Source organism: Castanea sativa, chromosome 11 (genome assembly GCF_040712315.1).
Source record: "Castanea sativa cultivar Marrone di Chiusa Pesio chromosome 11, ASM4071231v1".
NCBI classification, from domain to species: Eukaryota; Viridiplantae; Streptophyta; class Magnoliopsida; order Fagales; family Fagaceae; genus Castanea; species Castanea sativa.
Window position 1 is genome coordinate 52,290,715 of NC_134023.1, and position 19,863 is coordinate 52,310,577.

The window sequence follows — 19,863 nt, forward strand, 5'->3', positions numbered from 1 at the left end:
TAAGATTTATACCGCAAAATTTTTATAAGCAAAGATCTACTTCTTAGATCAATGATAAATGGGCACTTAGTAGTAAGTCTTTTATGAATTAGAGCTTTAATTGAAATGCTCTTTAGTGTTTTGACTTTTTAGCGAATTACAATGCATAATGAAGTAAAATTTTGGATTCACAAAGAATGAACAATGATTTGTAAAGATCTGAAAACTCCAAATTTCAGCATTAACCCTGACGTTGTTTTAGCTTTAGGTACACCCTTAAAACTCTTTGATGAAATTACCAAAGGCTTGATAATTTTAACTAAAAGAGTTTTAATCTTCTTATTATAGGAGTTTTCCACTCCAAAAGCAAAACCAGACATGCTCTAAATGTGTTAGCATATACTTAATTTGTTATATTTGTTAAAGAGTTATGCTAGAACTAATTTTTTTGCAAATGTATTACAAATTGATATGTAAATTGGTTTGACAATGAATGTATTTGGTTTCATATTAAATAAATAAATATCTAAATTATTTTCTTATTTTGAGTTTTAAAATTGAAAAAATTAGTTTATAAGAATTATATAGTAAAATTTGTAGTAATGGTAACTTTAACATCACTCTATCAAAATGTCCAAAGATACCGACATATTAACTCTCTACATATTGAATGAGTCAGAATCTTAAACAAACACATATTAAACCAAAAACTTTAAACATAAAAGTTTATGCAAATGCATACACAAGTCTTTATTTTATTCTCTAAGTTGTGAGCGTGGAATAATAAATTGTCAAATAGAATATTTTTGCCGTAAAACATACATTTTCACTTCCATTAAAAATTCAAAATGTCTATATCCTAATTCCTTTCTAGTACACCACCACGCATTAACTCGTTACTCGTTTGTACTGTACTTGCCCATGAGAGAGAGAGAGAGAGAGAGAGAGAGAAGTCTCTCAAGACAACCTTAAGAAGATAGAATGGAATAATTTCCAAGAAACATTCCATTTAGCGTTTACTAGTTGACCACAACACAACTACACCGTGTATGAACTGTGAAGCACAAAAAGACACCTTTACTACATACCAACAGTTGGGTGTGGACAACATGCACCAAATCTAGCTATTTACAACAAGGGGAAGAAAAAAAAGGCAAAAGCTTCTCTTGGTAGTATATGAAAATAATGGAAGAAGAAAGAGGAGCTCCAAATTACGAGCTGCAAGTATCATTTTCAGCCACTCCACAAGCGATCCACGACATGGGGTTTGTACAATTTGAAGATAACCAGGTCCTAAGCTTCTTAGCTCCCTCACAATCTTCTCAGATGTCTCAGCCGCTCAGTGGCGGTGGCGCCACAACAAACACCACCACCACCGCCACCACTGGTGGCACATCAAACACTAACCCCACCACCATGGGGTTTAGTCATAACGACCTTGTGACTAGACCTTCTTGGAATAACGACCAGGTGGTTATTAGAGTGTTGTTTAAGAAAAAGGGTGAAGCAAAATTAATTCTTGACAATTTTATATTTCATATCATGCTTTTTGGCATTGTTTTTTAATGAGGGATTCGATTATTTTATGCTTCTTTTTGTGTTTTGTCATTTGCGGTATCTATTTATAAATAATTGGTACTTGATGTTTTTGTACTCTAATTTTCTTATGGAAAAATTTAGGTGGGAACGATGGATCCCAAGGCTGTCAATGATGAAAACGGTACTGGTAATGCTAGCGATGGCAACAATTCATGGTATCTTTCTCTCTAAGTTCATTTTCTTTTTCTTTATATGGGTATTAGATCTCTCTCTCTCTCTCTCTCTCTCTCTCTCATATTTCAATCCCCAAATAACAAACATGCACGTATAAGAGAACTGGAGGAAATTATTGATCTTCTCCACAGAATCTAAGGAGATCTAGCCATATATGGAAGAGATTGCTTCTGTTCTTTGCAATATGCTTTCTGAGCAGCATGTCATTATATTCTCTCTTTCTCTCTCCTCTCGTGGATGTGAGGGAGCAAGTACTACTACACATAAAAGTCTTGATACACATTGATATCCAAATCCTCAAGTCCATCAGTGGGTTTTATCTTTATATATTCTTCCTCCTCTCTCTCTCTGGTTATATTGTCTCTAATAAAAACTAAAAGAAAGATATAGAAGCATATATGGCCAATTTTGAGAGCTTGGAATTTGGCAGGTGGAGGAGCTCAACCTCAGATAAAAGCAAGGTGAAGGTGAGAAGGAAGCTTAGAGAGCCAAGGTTCTGTTTCCAAACAAGAAGTGATGTTGATGTCCTTGATGATGGTTACAAATGGAGGAAATATGGCCAGAAAGTTGTCAAGAATAGCCTTCATCCAAGGTAATATATACATCCTTCTTTATTTCCACTGTTTTAATTTTCACATACATTTATGTATGAGAAATCATTAGGCTATTTTGTGTTAATTAGCAGCATGTTTAATATTTTGGCCTTTTGCACTTAACATGCATTCGAATTATATCAAGATTTTAAGAGCCATATGAGCAAAACAGAGATGCTTTCTTACAAGAAAATGTGGATAACGTGTAAACGCCATAACAACAATATAATGAATGCTTCTTTCTAGATAGTATATGATATGGAAAAGTGAAAACAACTTAGAATATTCAACTAATATTTGGAAAATTAAATACAAATCATTAAAAATTGTTTCAATCAGTTTAATCTACTTGGTTGTATTTGAAGTAGAGAATGGTCTATATTGAATTAATCATCATTTGCTTGTAAGATTTGCTTCGGTACTATGGTAATAGCATTAACGCAGGTTCAATATATGTCTACTTTTTTCTTTTTTTCCTTTTTCTGAATACAGGAAGTCATTAAGGTATTTGAAATGAGGTTTTATTTTTGGATTACATAAAACACATATAGGTTGTCTAAAATACAAAAAAAGATAGCGATGAATTAATTCAATATTCAAACCTAAATGGAGATAATATCTCACCTACCCTAATTAAATTCTATAATTTCTATCACACCAACCAAATCTGCTCTAATTGAAATATGATGCATTGACTATACTCTGATGTTTTTTATGTATTGTATGTACATATTCTATCAATGACTACCGACAATATAAATCCCAATAAAAAAATGACTGGTGTCATTTGCTCTCAGTGTTGAATAAACATTGAGGTTTTTATTCTTTTAAGAAAATGAATCACAAAACAAGAGATAATTAAATAGAAGATAGGTGATATTGATTAGGTATATAATCCTAGCTAAATAAGCAAACTTATAATTTTTCAGAGTATCAACAAGTTAGTTCATCAGACTCCTACTCATGTTCAAGCATGAATAGGATGGAGGAGTGTTGTATTCAATTTGTTGATGCATAACTTTACATCTTAGAATTTGTTTACACAAGCAACACAATATAACAATTTCATATGCATCTGAAATGTTGGCCCTTGTGTAACTTAATGGCATCTTTGGTGTGGCATTGGTTCAACCTATATAAGGGAGGGGAGAGATTTAACTGGGAAAAAGCTACCCTGAAAACCATTTCTTATATATCACCAAGAACTTATTTACAAAGATATATCTTATAATATCAATCATTCTATTTCTTCTAAGATAGGATGACTAAAACTACTGTGTGGTTTTCATGGAACAAGGTAATGTATAGGTCAGTGGATATGTTACATGACGAATGTACCCTCATCTATATCTATCTATATATATATATATATATATATATATATATATATATATATGTATGTATATGTATGTATATGGAATTTCATCTCTTATTTGACTCAATGATTGAAAACTGACACACACACTTAGTTTCAAAAAAAAAAAACTGACACACTTTCATATCATATTGCTTTTCTATTTATCTGTTAGGAACTTTAAAAAAAAAAAGAAAAAAAAAAAGCATCTGTTAGGAACTTTGTCACTTGTGTTTTGCCTTAGGTTAATGGTTTAAATAACATATTAAACTTAAGGATACTCATGTGCATGTAGTACCATATTAAATCGTGATATGGAAAGTATTAAAATTGTATATGTAGGGTATTGAATTTTACCTCTATTGATTTCAAATCTTAAGACTTATGGCTTATTTTTTGGAAATGTACCTTGGAATACTTTTGTGTGCATGCTTTGTCTGATTTTGTTGATTTTTTCGTTCTGCTGATCTTTTCGGCCATTTGAACCTTATATCCGGGGTCTTAGTGGCAACAGTTTCGATCATGGTCTTGTTTGTGACCAATTAAACCCTAAATCTTGGAATTTTTTCCCCTTATAAATATGATAGAGATTGAATCTATGGAGATGTTAAGAGTAATTATTGGTTCAAAACATTCAATAAAGTTCAAAAATAATAATTTTTTCTATATTGACAAAATGACAACACTATTAAGCATGTAAATTAAATTGGAAATTTTGTGGAAAGGAAGAGTTGAACCGTCAGAAAATGCGTAGAAGAATTGTAATGTTGGCCCTGTCTTATAATGAGTTTCTATAACGATTAATGATGATCTGCATTAAAATTACCACTGAGTTACTAGCTCAATTGAAATAAAAAAAAAAAGTATTTGTGAAAGGAATAGGAGTTTGAGGAACATATATAATAACTTTTCCAATATATATACACATTTTATCATATCATGTCATCAATTTATCTTTTTTTTTTTTTTTTGAAAAATAAACTCACACAAGGGAAATGAGATGAGATTCTAATACAAAGAACATATTATAAAATTCACTCAAAAGTTATGATAATTTTTAAAAGAGGGTGATATCATGCCATTGATTTGTAAAGCGCATTTTAATAGCTTTCTTTTTAATTTCTCAAATTGAAATGATGGACAATAATAGAAATATTATTAAGGAATGCAAAGTTCAAAATGATGAACAATGAGTTTATGCTTTCAATGGGACAAACTAGGCCTTTGAAATTTGAAAATGTTATTGTTTGGTTACTTCTTGCTTTCTGAATAAATATGAAGTAATTATCTTGGAGTTTTAGGTATGACTTATCTTCGTGGAACCTAGCAAAACTTGTAATCTTTTTGAAAGCACGAAAGTAAAATTGCTTCTAAATAGTAAAGAAAATCATGCCCTAGCAAATTAGCTAATTACTAACTATCCATGGTTCAAAAATGCATATGAAACTCTGTGCCTAATCTTCCCATATAATATGTACCAGAGAATCCCTAGATAGACAGAGCTTCAAACAGGAGAAACAATGAGAATTTCAAACGGGAGAATAGTAATTAGGATGAACATTCATAAAGAGATAGCATAATAACAACATTCCCTGGTAAAACTTGTAAAGTTATACAAGAAGAAACAGGCAACATAACATAGGATAGCTTGGATATGCAAGAGAAGTAGTTAAAGTGACAATTAATTCCATGATTAGAAGGTGCATGGTATTGATCTAACTGTAAGGATAACTTATTTTCAATTTAAGAGTTCAAGAATTTAAAAATCTAATGTGGAAAGCGATACCTGTGAAATAAAATTCTTTTTATAATATTTAGCCAATGTAGTCCTCAATAAATTTAATTAAAAAAGAAAAGAAAAAGGAATGAAATACTATCTAAAGAAAGTTGGAAGTTATTGACCAAGCTTAATATGCACTAAATACTGAAGGCTGGACTCTTGAACGATGTATGGCAATAATCTTATAAACAAGGAAAGTTCTTCCAACATGAAGAAAAAAAATGATAATATACTAAATTTATAGATTTTTTTTTTGTTTTTTGGATTGGGGGGAGTAAGGTGTAGATTTAGGTTTAGTATGAATTTATTTTTCTAAGTTCAGAACAAAAAGACCTTGACCTGGTGTTCAAATGAGGGTTAATAGTTTCTAAGTAATGATCTCACTGAATTTCTTTATAAGGACTTCAAAAGTGCCTGTGTTTTGTGAAATGAATATTATGAGTGAATTAGTGAAATAATAAACTTTGAAAGTGTAACTATTCCGTGATAACTTCCTATCATATGTAATAAATACTTAAAATCAACATGGCCAGTTTCAGCTAGCCTCTCAGGTAGGTTCATAATGGAAATTATTTCTTACTTTAAGATTAACGCATTGGTTTAGAGTGTAAAGAAGTGCCATACATTTTTCTTTTTGGTTAAGAAATAGTGTACTAAAGGCATATGGGTATCAACTAAATATTCAGCAAAGAAATGTACGGTAGAGTTGTAACTATTTAACATGAAAACAAACTATGGTAAAAAAAAATTGACGTAAACTCTATCTTTTTGCATCGGAATAGACGATGATGCAAGCTTAATTACTCGAGATGTATATTGTCGGGAACTGTGGTGCTTACCCTAAAAAATATTTTGCTAGAATGTCAAGAATAACCAAGACTAAGGTCTAAGAAATTTATAACTTCGACAACATTACAAACAAAAATGAGACTTTGAACATTGGTATAGGCTGGAATCTCTTCTTCTTGTTTTTTTTTTACTAGAACATTTATTTGAAATGAAAGGGAGATACATATAATAGATTTTCTTTCTAGTATTTGAGAAACTAAAACGAAGTGAAAAAGAATGTTAGAAAGTGACCAGTTTTAAGATAAGCGCTATACAGTTCTAAGTAATCCTAAGATAAGAATGAAAAACTATGCATGCATGAGACTGAGATATCAAATGTATAGGTTGGAGCATTGGAGGACTACCTGAGATAAATCCTACTATAAATTTGGTCACGTATTAGAGGCCTCATTGATATATATATATATATATATATATATATATATATATATGTATATGTATATGTATATGTATATGTATATTCATTTCGATTGAGCTAAATACATAGCCAAATGAAGATGCATATCCCTAGCAGCTTTCTTTGTTTCTTTAGATATAGTATATAATAACTTATATTATTATTTCAATTAACGATTGTATTGTTTGTATAAAGGGGATCTTGGATTTTCTAAAACTTCTCATTATATTTGATCTAGATAATATAAATGTAAAATAACTTCATATTTTTATGCTAAACGAGAAGATGATAGAATTACTTATACATTTTCTTTTATTTTTTACCATGATTGTCATGAATCATTTGAAGTGCTATAGCACCAAGTCGATACTTCTCAAATATTTGCTTTTTTCTTCCAAAAGTGACAAGATTGAAAGTAATTTTTTTGGTTAATTTGGCTAATCGCAGAAGTTATTACCGATGTACCCATAATAACTGTCGGGTGAAGAAGAGGGTTGAACGATTATCAGAGGATTGTCGAATGGTGATAACAACATATGAAGGTAGACATAACCACTCTCCATGTGATGACTCAAACTCATCTGAGCATGAATGCTTTACCTCTTTCTAAATGGCTCAATCTCAGAGAACCATGATGTTGATGTAATGAATATAATGTATTAGCTTGTGATGATGATATTTTGCCAATATGATTTTGGGGATTCACTAATATATTTATGGTTTAAAGCTCTATTGTAGATTGGAAAAAAAAAAGGATCAGGGATAGTATTAGGCCTCTAGAGTCTAAAGTGCTAGATTGATGTTTATATGAAAAAAGTGCTCTTCTTTGTGATGCTATATACCTATGAAGCTCAATCCCTTCTTTAGAATGAAATGGAAACCAGCATGGATATTACATAGAACAACCCAAATGAGTTTATGCTAAGCAATCTAACGGTCATAGTAGTAAACTTTTTTATACAAGATAAAAATTCTACTTTAATTTAATCTAAGTATATATGTGTGTGAAACTCTCTCCTGGAGATTGACCTTGTCCCTTACCCTCCACATCCTATAAACACTTATACTTGTGGAGTAACTATCGCACCAAAGATGTACAGTGATTACCTTAATAGTAAACTATTCATATAGAGATACGTATTGCATATTAACATCCAAGTTAGTGCGTATCTAATTTAGGAAAAAAAAAGAGAGAAAGAGTTATTAATTGTCCAACTATCACGCTCTCCATTTAATAACAAACCAATCGTAAAGCTAGGTGATGTGTGAGAAAATATAATATTATTATTTTATGAAAATATAATGTAAAATTTTCATGTTAAATAATATATGTGTTATTTAAAAGTATTTTATATTTTTATAAGTTTTATGTAATAGAATATATAGTATATTTTACGTTTAACAATAAAAATAGTGATATATATATATGAAAAACACAATTTAATAAAAGTATTTAAATTATATAATTATAATATTGTTTTAAATAAATGGAGAAGATCTTATCAAAAGGAATTTTTTTAATATTCCATAATTAGTTGACTAATTTGAAAATATCCAAGAGTTAAAAAATATATATGTACACCTTCATTCCATTGAACACATATAATATGTTTACATTAAGTTTAATTATTATATAAGTTTAGAATTGTATTTTTTTTTTCAAATATGTGTAATGATATTATTTAAAATTTAATATTTACAGAAATTTTTTGGATATTTATCATTTTTTTTACTTTTTAGTGTCCATATCTCAAATTTCTAATACCTATTTTATTTGTATTTTTTAACCCAAAACTAAAGAATTTGGCCCAAATAGAATAAAATTTATTACTTTTCAACTTAAAATTTAAGAAAAAAAAAATTTGAGTCCAAAACTGAAAAGGAAACCTATGGAAAGAATCAATTGAAAGCCTAATTAGCTCAAAATGGACCGAATGGACCAAAATGGACCAATTAGAGCAAGTGGACTGAATTGGACTAAAATAGACCAGATGGACATAATTGGACCGAAATAGACCTTAGTGGACTGAATGGACTAAATAGAATGAAGTAGACCAAATGAACCGAATTGGACCAAATGCTATGCTAATGTGGCTCAAAAAGAGTGGATCAACAACAAGTGTTAAGCTTCAATTATTTTTTTTAATATACAATTAAGCTTCAACTTTTAGATATTATAGAGATGAAGTGAATATTTGAAAAAGTTTGCCCAAACTGTCCATAAAATTTGTTGAAAAATTAGAAAATTATATGAAAGTCTATCATTTGGCTGACAGCAAATTAAAGGTATCCAAGACCTAGCATTAGTGTGACAAAAATCTTCAAAGTACTTTGCATAATCTTTATTCCTTCTTTTTTTGTTTTTTGTTTTTTTGTTTTTGTTTTGTGTGTGTGTGTGTGAGATTGATAAATAGGCAGGGAAAGTGGGAAACATTTTATTTGACTATTTTCATGACAAGGTATTGATATATATTCTCTTAGCAGATTCCAAAGTTGGATTATCTAGAGATATTTTGAAACTCTTGAAAGTGTTGTTAGTATATAGCTTATTTTAGTTTAGCCCACCGGGCCTAGCCCAGTATATTGTAGTTGTAATACACTTGTATTACTTGTACTTCACAAAAACTTAGTCTATATAAGGCTCTCTATTGTACACTGTTATTCACACAGAATATACATTAATATATCCAGTCTTTCTCTCTCTCACTTTGTATTCCTAACATGGTATCAGAGCCATTGCTCTAACTTTCTGGTATTTGTGGTTACCTCTGGCATTCTTCCGCTACCCTCGCCTTCATCTAGTAACCGCTGTCAAAAGCGAGTCACCACCGTCAAGCCACTGCAATCCTCGGATCTAGTCTACTCTCATCAAATCATTGGACCATGGCCACAAATTGATAGATCAAACTATCCCGAGCAAAACCCAGCCAAAAACATCCTAGTCTGAGTTGTCACATGCATACACGTGCCGCCATAAGTTTATGCGAGTCAAACACATGCCTCACGCACCACTAGTTCCAGTCACGCACCGGTGTTGCGCCGCCACACGCTTCCACGTGCCCCACGTGCCTGATTCAGTCTACATGAAGCCACGTCAGCCCTAGGTGACGTCATCCTGCCATGTCAGCGTATTGCATTATCCGCCTACTTCAACACACGTCAGTAGTTGACTTAGGTCATTGACTTTTATCATTGACCATTGACTTCTGATAGTTGACTTGTATGGTTAACTGTTGACTTTTGCATTGACTTTTTGACCAAAGTCAAAATTTTTCGACAAGGCCTTTCTTGCTCAATTTTTCACTTAGATTTTGTTTTTGGGTTCCTTTTCTTCGTTTGAGGTCCCTAAATCCCTCTTTTTGGTCATTCTCTTCATTATGGCTCAAGAAAACAAATGAGACATAGTACGTCCTATAACAGTTATCTTGAATGGTCCTACTACTTATCATGCATGGTCTCTGAATATGATTGTCTTTCTCAAGGGTTGCAAACTATGGCCTTATGTAACTGGTTCGATTCCCAAGCCAGTGCCAATACCTAAGTCCAAAGTTGCAATTGATGTCAATGCCTCTAAGACTACTGTTACAGAGGATGATTATGAAGCACATCTAGAGGAATGGGAAAGTATTCAGATTAAGATCTTGTCTTGGTTTATCAACACCTTTGTACCTTCCATTCATAGTATTCTTCCTCGTCTTAGTACTGCTGCGGCTGCTTGGATATATCTGTCCAATTGCTACAATTACACTAATGATTCAAGCTTAGAGTTTCACATTGAATCAAAGCTTTATCAAATGGGCCAAGAGACAGTTCAGTCTATTTTTTATTATTATTCTTAGACTTCTTCTATGTGGAAACAACTTTTTACTGCAGATCCTCCATTACAGTATCTTGAGGACATTGAGCTCTTTGCCAAATATCAGGATCATCGTCGATTTATGCATTTCATGATGGGTTTACGTGAGGATTTTGAGCCTACTAGAGCTTCTCTGCTTAGCCGGTCTCCTACTCCTTCTCTTGATGCTGCACTCAAGGAGCATATCTCCAAGGAGAATCATCGGCCTACTAATCACATGTCATCCTCTAACCATGTGTTAGCTACACCCTCTCTTCCTCCACAGCCTTCCATTGCTGCTATCAGTGCCCCTCCACGATTAACCTCTGGGTATCCCTCCTCTTAGTCTTCGAAAGGTACTCGCTGTAAGTTTTGTCGTGCCAAGGGCCATGATATATCTGTTTGTCACAAACTGCAGAAATTCATGTAAAAGTAGAATAAAGCTCCTCCTCCTTGAGTAGCTGCTATGTGTCCCTCAGATCTATCAGTTCCTACAGGTCCATCTTCGGCTTCCTCTCTTACTACAACTAATATCAAGGTAGTAGTTCAATAGGTTTTATCCCGAACTTCCACTGCCCTTTCTATCACTTCAGGTAACCATTCTTAGCTTTTTGATACTGCATGTTGTAACCATATGACCCCTAATGAATCACAATTCTCTGATAAGGCACCCTTAGCACATCCTATCTCTATTTACACTGCTGATGTAACTCTTATGCCTGTTAGTTATAAAGGAACAATCTCTACTCCTAGTTTATCCCTTAGTGACACTTTTCATATTCTAAAATTGTCCCTTAATTTGCTTTATGTTGGTCAACTCTGTGAATTAGGAGTAGATATTCTATTTACTAATCATGGTGTGGATGTGCAGGATCCCCAGATGGATTAAGTGCTTGGGACAGGCCGTAAGGTTGGATGTATGTTTAAGGTTCACGACTTGAAGATTCCTTCACAAGTTGTTTCTGCTGCTGCTACTACTACCACCCTCTCGCCTGATTTATGGCATGCTCGTCTTGGTCATACATCTTTATCTCATCTTCAGTTGTTAGCTTCTCAAGGGCATTTATGTTCAATTCAGTTTCCAAAATTTGGTTGTACTTCTTATCATTTTGGCAAACAAACAAAATTTCCCTTTAATAATAGTGACTCTTTTGCTTTCGCAGCTTTTAATCTTATACATTCTAATATTTGGGGTCCAGCATCGGTTCCCACTGAGGGGGGATCTCCATATTTTGTCATATTTGTAGATGATTTTTCTCGGTATTCTTAGATTTATCTACTTCACCATAGGTCTGAACTTGTGTCCATCTACCAAACATTTCATAGAATGATTGAAACATAGTTCAATCGCACCATTAAGATCTTTTGGTCAAATAATGCTCAAGAATATAATGATAAATCTTTCTTATCCTTTTTAGATAGCAAAGGTACTCTCCCCCACCAGTCTTGTCCTTACACCTCTCAACAAAATGGTCGTGCAGAACGAAAACACCGTCACATTCTTGATATTGTCCGCACCCTTCCCATTTCTGCCTCTATTCTTGAGTGCTTTTGGGGTGAGGCAGCACTCACTGTTGTTTACGCCATTAATTGTCTTCCATCACTGACCACATACAACAAATCACCCTTTAAGTTCATTTATGGTCAAATCCCTGACTACTCATCTCTTCGGATTATTGGTTGTGCTTGTTTTGTCTCTCTTCCTTCTCATGAACGAATAAAGCTCCAGCCTTATGCTCGTCTCTATTGCTTCCTTGGATATGGTGTATCCCGAAAGGGTTTTTGCTGCTATGACCCCATCACCCATTGCCTTCGTGTCTCCCATCATGTTGAGTTTTGGGAACATCATCCTTTCACGAGTCTTTAGCAGTTTCCTGTGTCCTCTTCCTCAAAGTCTCCCATTTTTACTGATCTTTTCCTCCCTCTTTATCCTGAATTTGTGAAGGATTCTTCCACATCAGCTGTCTCTCCATACGACTCATCTTTGGTGTTGTCCTCAGCACATGACCTGCCTGTCTTGGATCCTGTGGCACCACCGTCCCATGAGCCTCTTGTTGGTCTTGACCTTCGCCGATTTACGCGGGTAAGTGTTCCTCCTCCTTATCTCACTGATTATCACTGCACTTTTGCTCTTGCCACCCTCTATGAGCCTCACACCTATTGTGAGGTCCATATTGACCCTCTTTGGCAGCAAGCTATGTCCAAAGAACTAGATGCCTTTCACAAAAATCACACTTAGAACATGATTGATTTGCCTCCTAGTCAGTCGGTAGTAGGTTGTAGGTGGGTTTACAAGATCAAGACCAAGGCTGATGGATCTGTTGAATGATACAAGGCTCGCCTCATTGCGAAAGGCTTTACTCAAGAATATGGCATTGACTATGAGGAAACTTTTGCTCCTGTTGCTCACCTTACATCCGTCAGATGTCTCATTGATGTGGCTGCCATTCGCCGTTGGCCTCTTTATCAGATATATGTGAAGAATGTTTTCTTCAATGGAGATCTCCAAGAAGAAGTGTACATGCAACCACCCCTTGGCTATACTCACTCAGGCTGTCGAGTTTGTCGCCTTCATCGTGCTCTTTATGGCCTCAAGCAGGCTCCTTAGGCTTGGTTTGAAAAGTTTAGCTCAGTTGTTACTCAGCAGGGTTTCACTTCGAGTCCTCATGACACTGCTCTCTTTGTTCAAAGATCCTCTACTAGTATCACTCTTATTCTTCTTTATGTTGATGACATGATTATTACTGGAGATGATTCTGTAGGTATCCGCTCTCTTCAGCACTTCTTTAGTTAGCATTTTAAGATGAAAGATGTGGGCACTCTTAGCTATTTTCTTGAGCTTGAGATTACCTCATCATCTGATGGATACTATCTTTCCCAAGCTAAATGTGCTTCTAACCTTCTCTCCAAGTTAAATGCAACAAAACAAATCACCAACTAAGTTAAATATAGTGGAAAATAAATTTGACATAGGTGATTTGTTTACGAATGGGGAAAACCACTGAGGCAAAATCTTGCTGGGTGAATTTAAGGTCACCACTTCTAAGAATCCACTATTGCGGTTACAAGTAAAGGAATCCCAGTACCTTTTACCAACCTACAGTTGAACCCTTACCCTAATACACAATTGGATTTGTAATGTAGTGACAATCTCTCCTTTCAATACACGGCTCTTAGTACGTGACTAATCAATCGATGCACAGATCCCGGTACGCGACTTACACACCAACTTGAGAAAGATGTTGACTACAAATTTCTTCAGTTCATCCACACAATGAAGATCAAGAAGCTCATTGGTTACAAAACCCTACGGCGTACAAATGCAGCAGCTTCTTTAAGAGAAAGATAAACTAAGGAAAATTGTCTCTAGTTACAATATGCATGTAACAACAAGTGCAACAACCTCTAGACGGCCCTTAAAATAATCCTTATATATGTCTAGGGTTGTAAGAAAAGAAACCCTACACAAATAGCTTGGATAAGTGTGAAAAACAGATCTCGAAATCTGAATTTCATAAACCTTGATAGATAGGCTATTTGTCGAGATGCTATTGAGCTTTAGGCTAAAAGCTCCATTTAAATCTCGATAGATTCAATCTGTCTAGCTATCTTCGAGGTTTAAAATATAGAAATTCTTCACTTATTTCTTGAACAGATTTGCATGGCAACTCTTGACTTGAACACAAAGTTGCTTGAAGACTTAAACCATCCGAGATCTACCCAAATACAAGTAAAATGTGTTTTGTTAAAGGATTAGCCAATTCTAAATGACATATGTTCATAACAAGTTCTACATATATCCTAACAATCTCCCCCTTTGGTAACCTGTGACAAAACCATAACAAATAAATGAAATATGAGAAAAGTCATAAATCACTCAACTCATACTCACTTATCGAATACAATAAAATCTAATCCTGACACAAATTCTTGTAAAACTTTGCAATAAGAGAGTTCATGGCATGATAGATTTTGACAATCTGTATTTCTAAAAAACTTTAAACAAAACTCATCAAGGCGTCTTAGTGTGAAACAGAAATTAAAAGATTGCATACATAAGAAATTGATGGAAAAATATGCATGTGCGCAGCGGAAAAATAACAAATCTACTTCATTCATAAAAATTAACATGTACTATATAAGTTTCAAAATTTAAGAACAAGAGAGTGTACCTTGGAGCGGTGAATTTCAAAATCGAAGATCAAAATCACTTGGGAACACTTTCAATCTTCACTCCAATTCCACTAACGCCCAAGATGTGTGGTCTCTCAATCAGTTCCAAAGGGAGAAATGTCAAAGTGTCTAACACTTCTTACACCACTTCACAATAGTGTTCTTACAAATTCTCTACAGAAAATTATGTATGTTTCTCTCTTTGTATCTAACCGATTATCTAATTGGGTTGGCCTTTTGGGCCTTTCCAATTAGGCTTAAGTGTGTGGCTTGGAGTGGGACCAAAAGGGACCAATAAGACACTAGCTCCAATGGGTCTTGGGCTTTTCTGTCAACTCTTAACAAGTCCAAAGTTACCATTAACTATATTTAATACCACTATATAAATATAGTTGCACTCTAGGCCTTATCTATAAATTATATCCTAAGGCTTTATTGTACATGCAACCCCTTCATAAAATATTCGTAGTAATACAAAGTCATGAAAGAAGACTGTCACTTTGTAAATCACTACATCTTATCCTTGAGTACCCTGGTTTAATCCTTTAAAGTTATTCATTATATATTTATGAAATCCAATTCCATAAATAAATAAATAAATAAATAAATAAATAAATAAATATATATATATATATATATATATATATATATATATATTTATACTTTAGTAACTCCTTACTAAAGTGGTTAGGCCTAACTCTCTGAATAACAATCTCATTAAACTTATCTCAAGGGAATATTTTGTATCTCCGTTAAGAGACTATGGATTCCATCTTGAGAATATAAGTTCTATCAACACTAAATGTGGTTGCCCAACATACTAAGATTTTGATCGTTACTCTAGATCTCACTCTTGATATATCAAAGCAACCTACGCCTCATGATCTAGTCCATTATTCTCTCAAGATTAAGAGTTCATGTAAATATAAGTCGTGAGTGTATTATTCATTTGACAGTCGTTGGAAGAATAATAAATCTCACACGGTCCAATTCAATATGTTTTAACTCTTAAAACATATCAACATACCAACTAGAAATCTCCATTTCCATGATCAAGACAAATCAACTTAGTTGATATGTTATAGTCTTCACAGATGAAATGCCCAATTTCATCACCGACTACGAACTACATTTTGAGTTTACAAGGAACTTGTGAGTTACATCTTCTGTGACTAAATCACATACAATGCATCTCATGGACTATATGATAATGTCTCAATATTCATGTTGCCATTATTTTTAGATGATAATAAAACAAATTTATTAAACACAATATTAAGTCATACATCATGTCATACATAATGTCAAACATAATATCATACATAGTATCATACAATAGGATTTAAGGGCACTAATCCTAACAATCTCTCACTTGCCCTAAAGACTATTGTGCACTAATCTAACTCCCATCTCCTCCAAATGTGACTCGAAAGTCTTTTGGGGCAAGGCTTTGGTAAAGGGATCCGCTAGATTCTTTGCACCATCAATCTTTGCTACAACCACATCTCCACAAGCAACAATGTCTCGAATGATGTGATACTTTCTCTCTATGTGCTTTCCTTTCTTGTGATTCCTTGGATCCTTGGATTGTGCAACCGCTCCACTATTGTTGCAGAACAATGTAATAAGAGCTTGCTCAATTCTCATAACACCAAGATCAGAAAGGAATTTCTTGAGCCAAACAGCCTCCTTTGCTGCTTCACAAGCAACAATATACTCGGCTTTCATGGTGGAGTCTGCAATACAAGATTGCTTAACACTCCTCCAACTTATGGCTCCACCTCCCAAGGTGAATACACATCCCGACGTGGATTTTCTGAAATCTAGATCCGACTAAAAATCCGAATCTGTATAGCCAAGAGGAATCAAATCCTCACAATAGTAAACAAGCATATAATCCCTTGTTCTTCTTAGATACTTAAGAATATGCTTTACAGCTTGCTAATATTTAGGTCCTGGATTTGATTGATATCGGTTGACCATGCCAACTGAATAACAAATATCCGGTCTAGTACAAAGCATGGCATACATGAGACTTCCCACAATAGAAGCATAGAGAACTTGTCTCATCATGTTTTCTTCCTCTTGAGTCTTAGGCCTTTGGTCATCAGACAGAGGAACTCCATGTCTAAAAGGAAGTAATCCTTTCTTGGAGTTTTGCATGCTAAACCGTTCTAGAACTTTATCTATATATTCAGCTTGTGACAAACCCAACATCATATTCTTTCAATCTCACCAAAGCTTGATCCTTAGAATATAGTTAGCTTTGCCCAAGTCCTTCATATCAAATTGGCTTGAAAACCAAACTTTAACTGATGACATTACTCCTACATCATTTCCAATGAGTAGAATGTCATCAACATAAAGCACTAGGAACATTACTACTTTGTCTTGATGTCTCTTGTACACACATGGTTCATCAAGATTTTGTTCAAAACCAAATGATTTGATTGCCTGATCAAATCTGATGTTCCATGACCTAGATGCTTGCTTAAGTCCATAAATGGACCTTTTCAACTTGCATACTATATGCTCTTGGTTCTTTGCTATGAAACCTTCCAGTTGTAACATATAGATTTCTTCTTCAAGATTTCCATTTAAAAATGCAGTCTTGACATCCATTTTCCAAATCTCATAATCATAATGAACAGCAACGGACAAGAGAATTCTGATAGATTTAAGCATGGCTACTGGCGAAAAGTTTCATCATAGTCAATGCCTTCTTTTTATGTATACCCTTTTGCCACTAGTCTTACTTTAAAGGTTTCAACATTTCCATCTATCCCTCTTTTCCTCTTGTAAACCCATTTGCAACCAACAGGTTCAATGCCGTTAGGCGCCTCTACAAGATCCCACACATGATTGGAATACATAGAATCCAATTCAGATTTCATAGCTTGGACCTAATGATGTGCATCTATATCATTTATCGCTTCATCATAAGTGTAGGGACCCGATTCAGCCTCTTCAGAGATAGCTTCATAAGTTTCTCCCAAACCTATGAATCTCATAAGAGGCCGAACAATTCTCCCACTACGACGAGACTCCTGTGTACTAGACAAATCATGAGTAGTATCTTGTGGTGTATCTAATACAACCACATCATCCCTAGTTTTATCCAACGGTTGTTGGTTTACAGATTCATTCATTTCAGCCAATACAACTCTACTTCTAGGAGTAAAATTATTCATATAGTCATTTTCCAAAAAACTAGCATTTGTACTAACAAAAACTTTGTTATCATTTCGACTATATAATAAATAACCCCTAGTTTCTTTTGGATAACCCACAATAAAACATACTTCTGATTTTGGTTCCAACTTATCAGGCTTCCCCTTTAGCACATGTGCTGGATAACCCCAAATGTGGAGATACCTCATACTAGGCTTACGCCCACTCCACAATTCCATGGATGTTTTGGGAACAGATTTTGATGGAACTAAATTCAAAAGATGTATTGTTGTGTCTAAGGCATACCCCCAAAAAGAAATTGGTAAAGTTAAATAATTCATCATAGACCTAACCATTTTCAAAAGAGTCTTATTCCTTCTCTCTGCTACACCATTTTGTTGAGGCGTTCCAAGTGCAGTCAATTGGGATATAATCCCATTCTGAATTAGGTAATCCTTGAAATCCCCAAGAAGGTATTTGCCACCTCGATCAGATCGAATGGCCTTTATGCGTTTGCCTAATTGATTCTCAACTTCAGCTCTAAACTCTTTGAACTTTTCAAAGGCTTCGGACTTCCGTCCCATTAGGTACACATAACCATATCTTGAGTAATCATCCGTGAAAGTGATGTAATACTCATAACCTTCTTTTGCTTGGGTTGACATAGGACCACATACATCTGTATGAACTAATTCAAGCAACCCTTGGGCTCTTCTACCTTTTGCATTAAAAGGTCGTTTGGTCATTTTACCTTTCAAACAAGATTCACAAACTGGAAATTCATCAAAGTCCATGGGCTCTAAGAGTCCATCTTTGATCAGTCTTTGAATCCTATTTTAATTAATATGACCCAAACGCAAGTGCCAAAGATATGCATCACTAGAAGGAAACTTTCTCTTTAATGATTTTACATGAGAATTATCATCTAATTCAGAATTATGTAATTCATGCTTATCAGGAGTTAAAATATAAAGACCATCCACAATATTGCCAGAACAAGTAAACGTTTTATCCTTCTTTATTACAACATTGTCTTTTAGGATAATACAATACCCATGTTTACCCAAATAAGTTGCAGAAATTAAATTCCTACGAACATTAGGTACAAATAGACAGTCTTGCAATATTAAAACCCTAGACTCAAAACATAAATTAACAACACCAACAGCTTCAACCAGAATTCTGCTCCCATCAGCCAAAGTAAGAAACAATTCCCCTTCACTTAGCTTTCTGGTCTCTTGAAACCCCTGCAAAGAATTTCAGATATGATTAGTACAACCTGAATCCACACACCAGGAATCCATGGGATTCTGTACCAAACATATTTCAAGAAGAAATGAAGTTTTCATACCCTTGTTCTTGGCAGCCTTAAATTTTGGACAATTTCTCTTCCAATGTCCTTTCTCACCACAATGGAAACACTTTCATTTGAGCTTCTTTCCTTTATCGGCAACCCCTAAGGCAATTTGTTTACCCTCTTCCTTAGTGAAGTCCTTCTTCTTATTCTTCTTACCCTTGCCTTTCGACTTAGGTTGAGAAGTAGAAGCTTCACCCACATTGGCTTCAACACTAGAAGTACCAAGGATGTTTTTCGCCGCCACTAGCTCATTCATTAATTCAGACAAAGAATAAACCTTTTTGTTCATATTATAATTTAGTCTAAATTCCTTGAATGATTCTGGTAGTGACTGGAGTATCATATCTACTTGAGATTCTCCATCAATGTCGGCACCTAAAACCTCTAATGTATTCAGATTAGAGATCATTGTAAGACAATGCTCTCTCACTGAACTACCTTCAGCCATTTTGGTATTATAAATTTGCCTCATGGTTTCTTACCTTGCTGAACGGCCTTGCTCACCAAACATCTCCTTTAGACTATGCATAATGTCCGAAGCTAGTTCTACATCCTGCATTTGATGCTGTAGAACATTTGAGATAGATGCTAGGATATAGCAC

The 19,863-nt window shown here is 34.3% G+C and overlaps 1 protein-coding gene across 1 annotated transcript; it reads left to right on the forward strand.

Annotated features, from left to right (window-relative positions):
• The first annotated feature begins 979 nt into the window (after positions 1 to 979).
• On the forward strand, positions 980 to 7,562 carry LOC142615361 (putative WRKY transcription factor 12). The gene is made up of 4 exons (XM_075788111.1): positions 980 to 1,449; positions 1,660 to 1,733; positions 2,183 to 2,344; positions 7,173 to 7,562. The coding sequence occupies exons 1-4, from the start codon at positions 1,156 to 1,158 to the stop codon at positions 7,333 to 7,335; spliced, it is 693 nt and encodes a 230-aa protein (XP_075644226.1). The 5' UTR covers positions 980 to 1,155; the 3' UTR covers positions 7,336 to 7,562.
• The last annotated feature ends 12,301 nt before the right edge of the window (positions 7,563 to 19,863 follow it).

What these genes read in the sequence shown, in the direction of transcription:
- LOC142615361 (XM_075788111.1), top strand. Translation starts at nt 1,156, where the DNA reads ATGAAAATAATGGAAGAAGAAAGAGGAGCTCCAAATTACGAGCTGCAA. An exon ending in CTTCTTGGAATAACGACCAG is followed by an intron (nt 1,450 to 1,659) that starts GTGGTTATTAGA and finishes GGAAAAATTTAG; the next exon opens with GTGGGAACGATGGATCCCAA. An exon ending in AAGAATAGCCTTCATCCAAG is followed by an intron (nt 2,345 to 7,172) that starts GTAATATATACA and finishes GGCTAATCGCAG; the next exon opens with AAGTTATTACCGATGTACCC.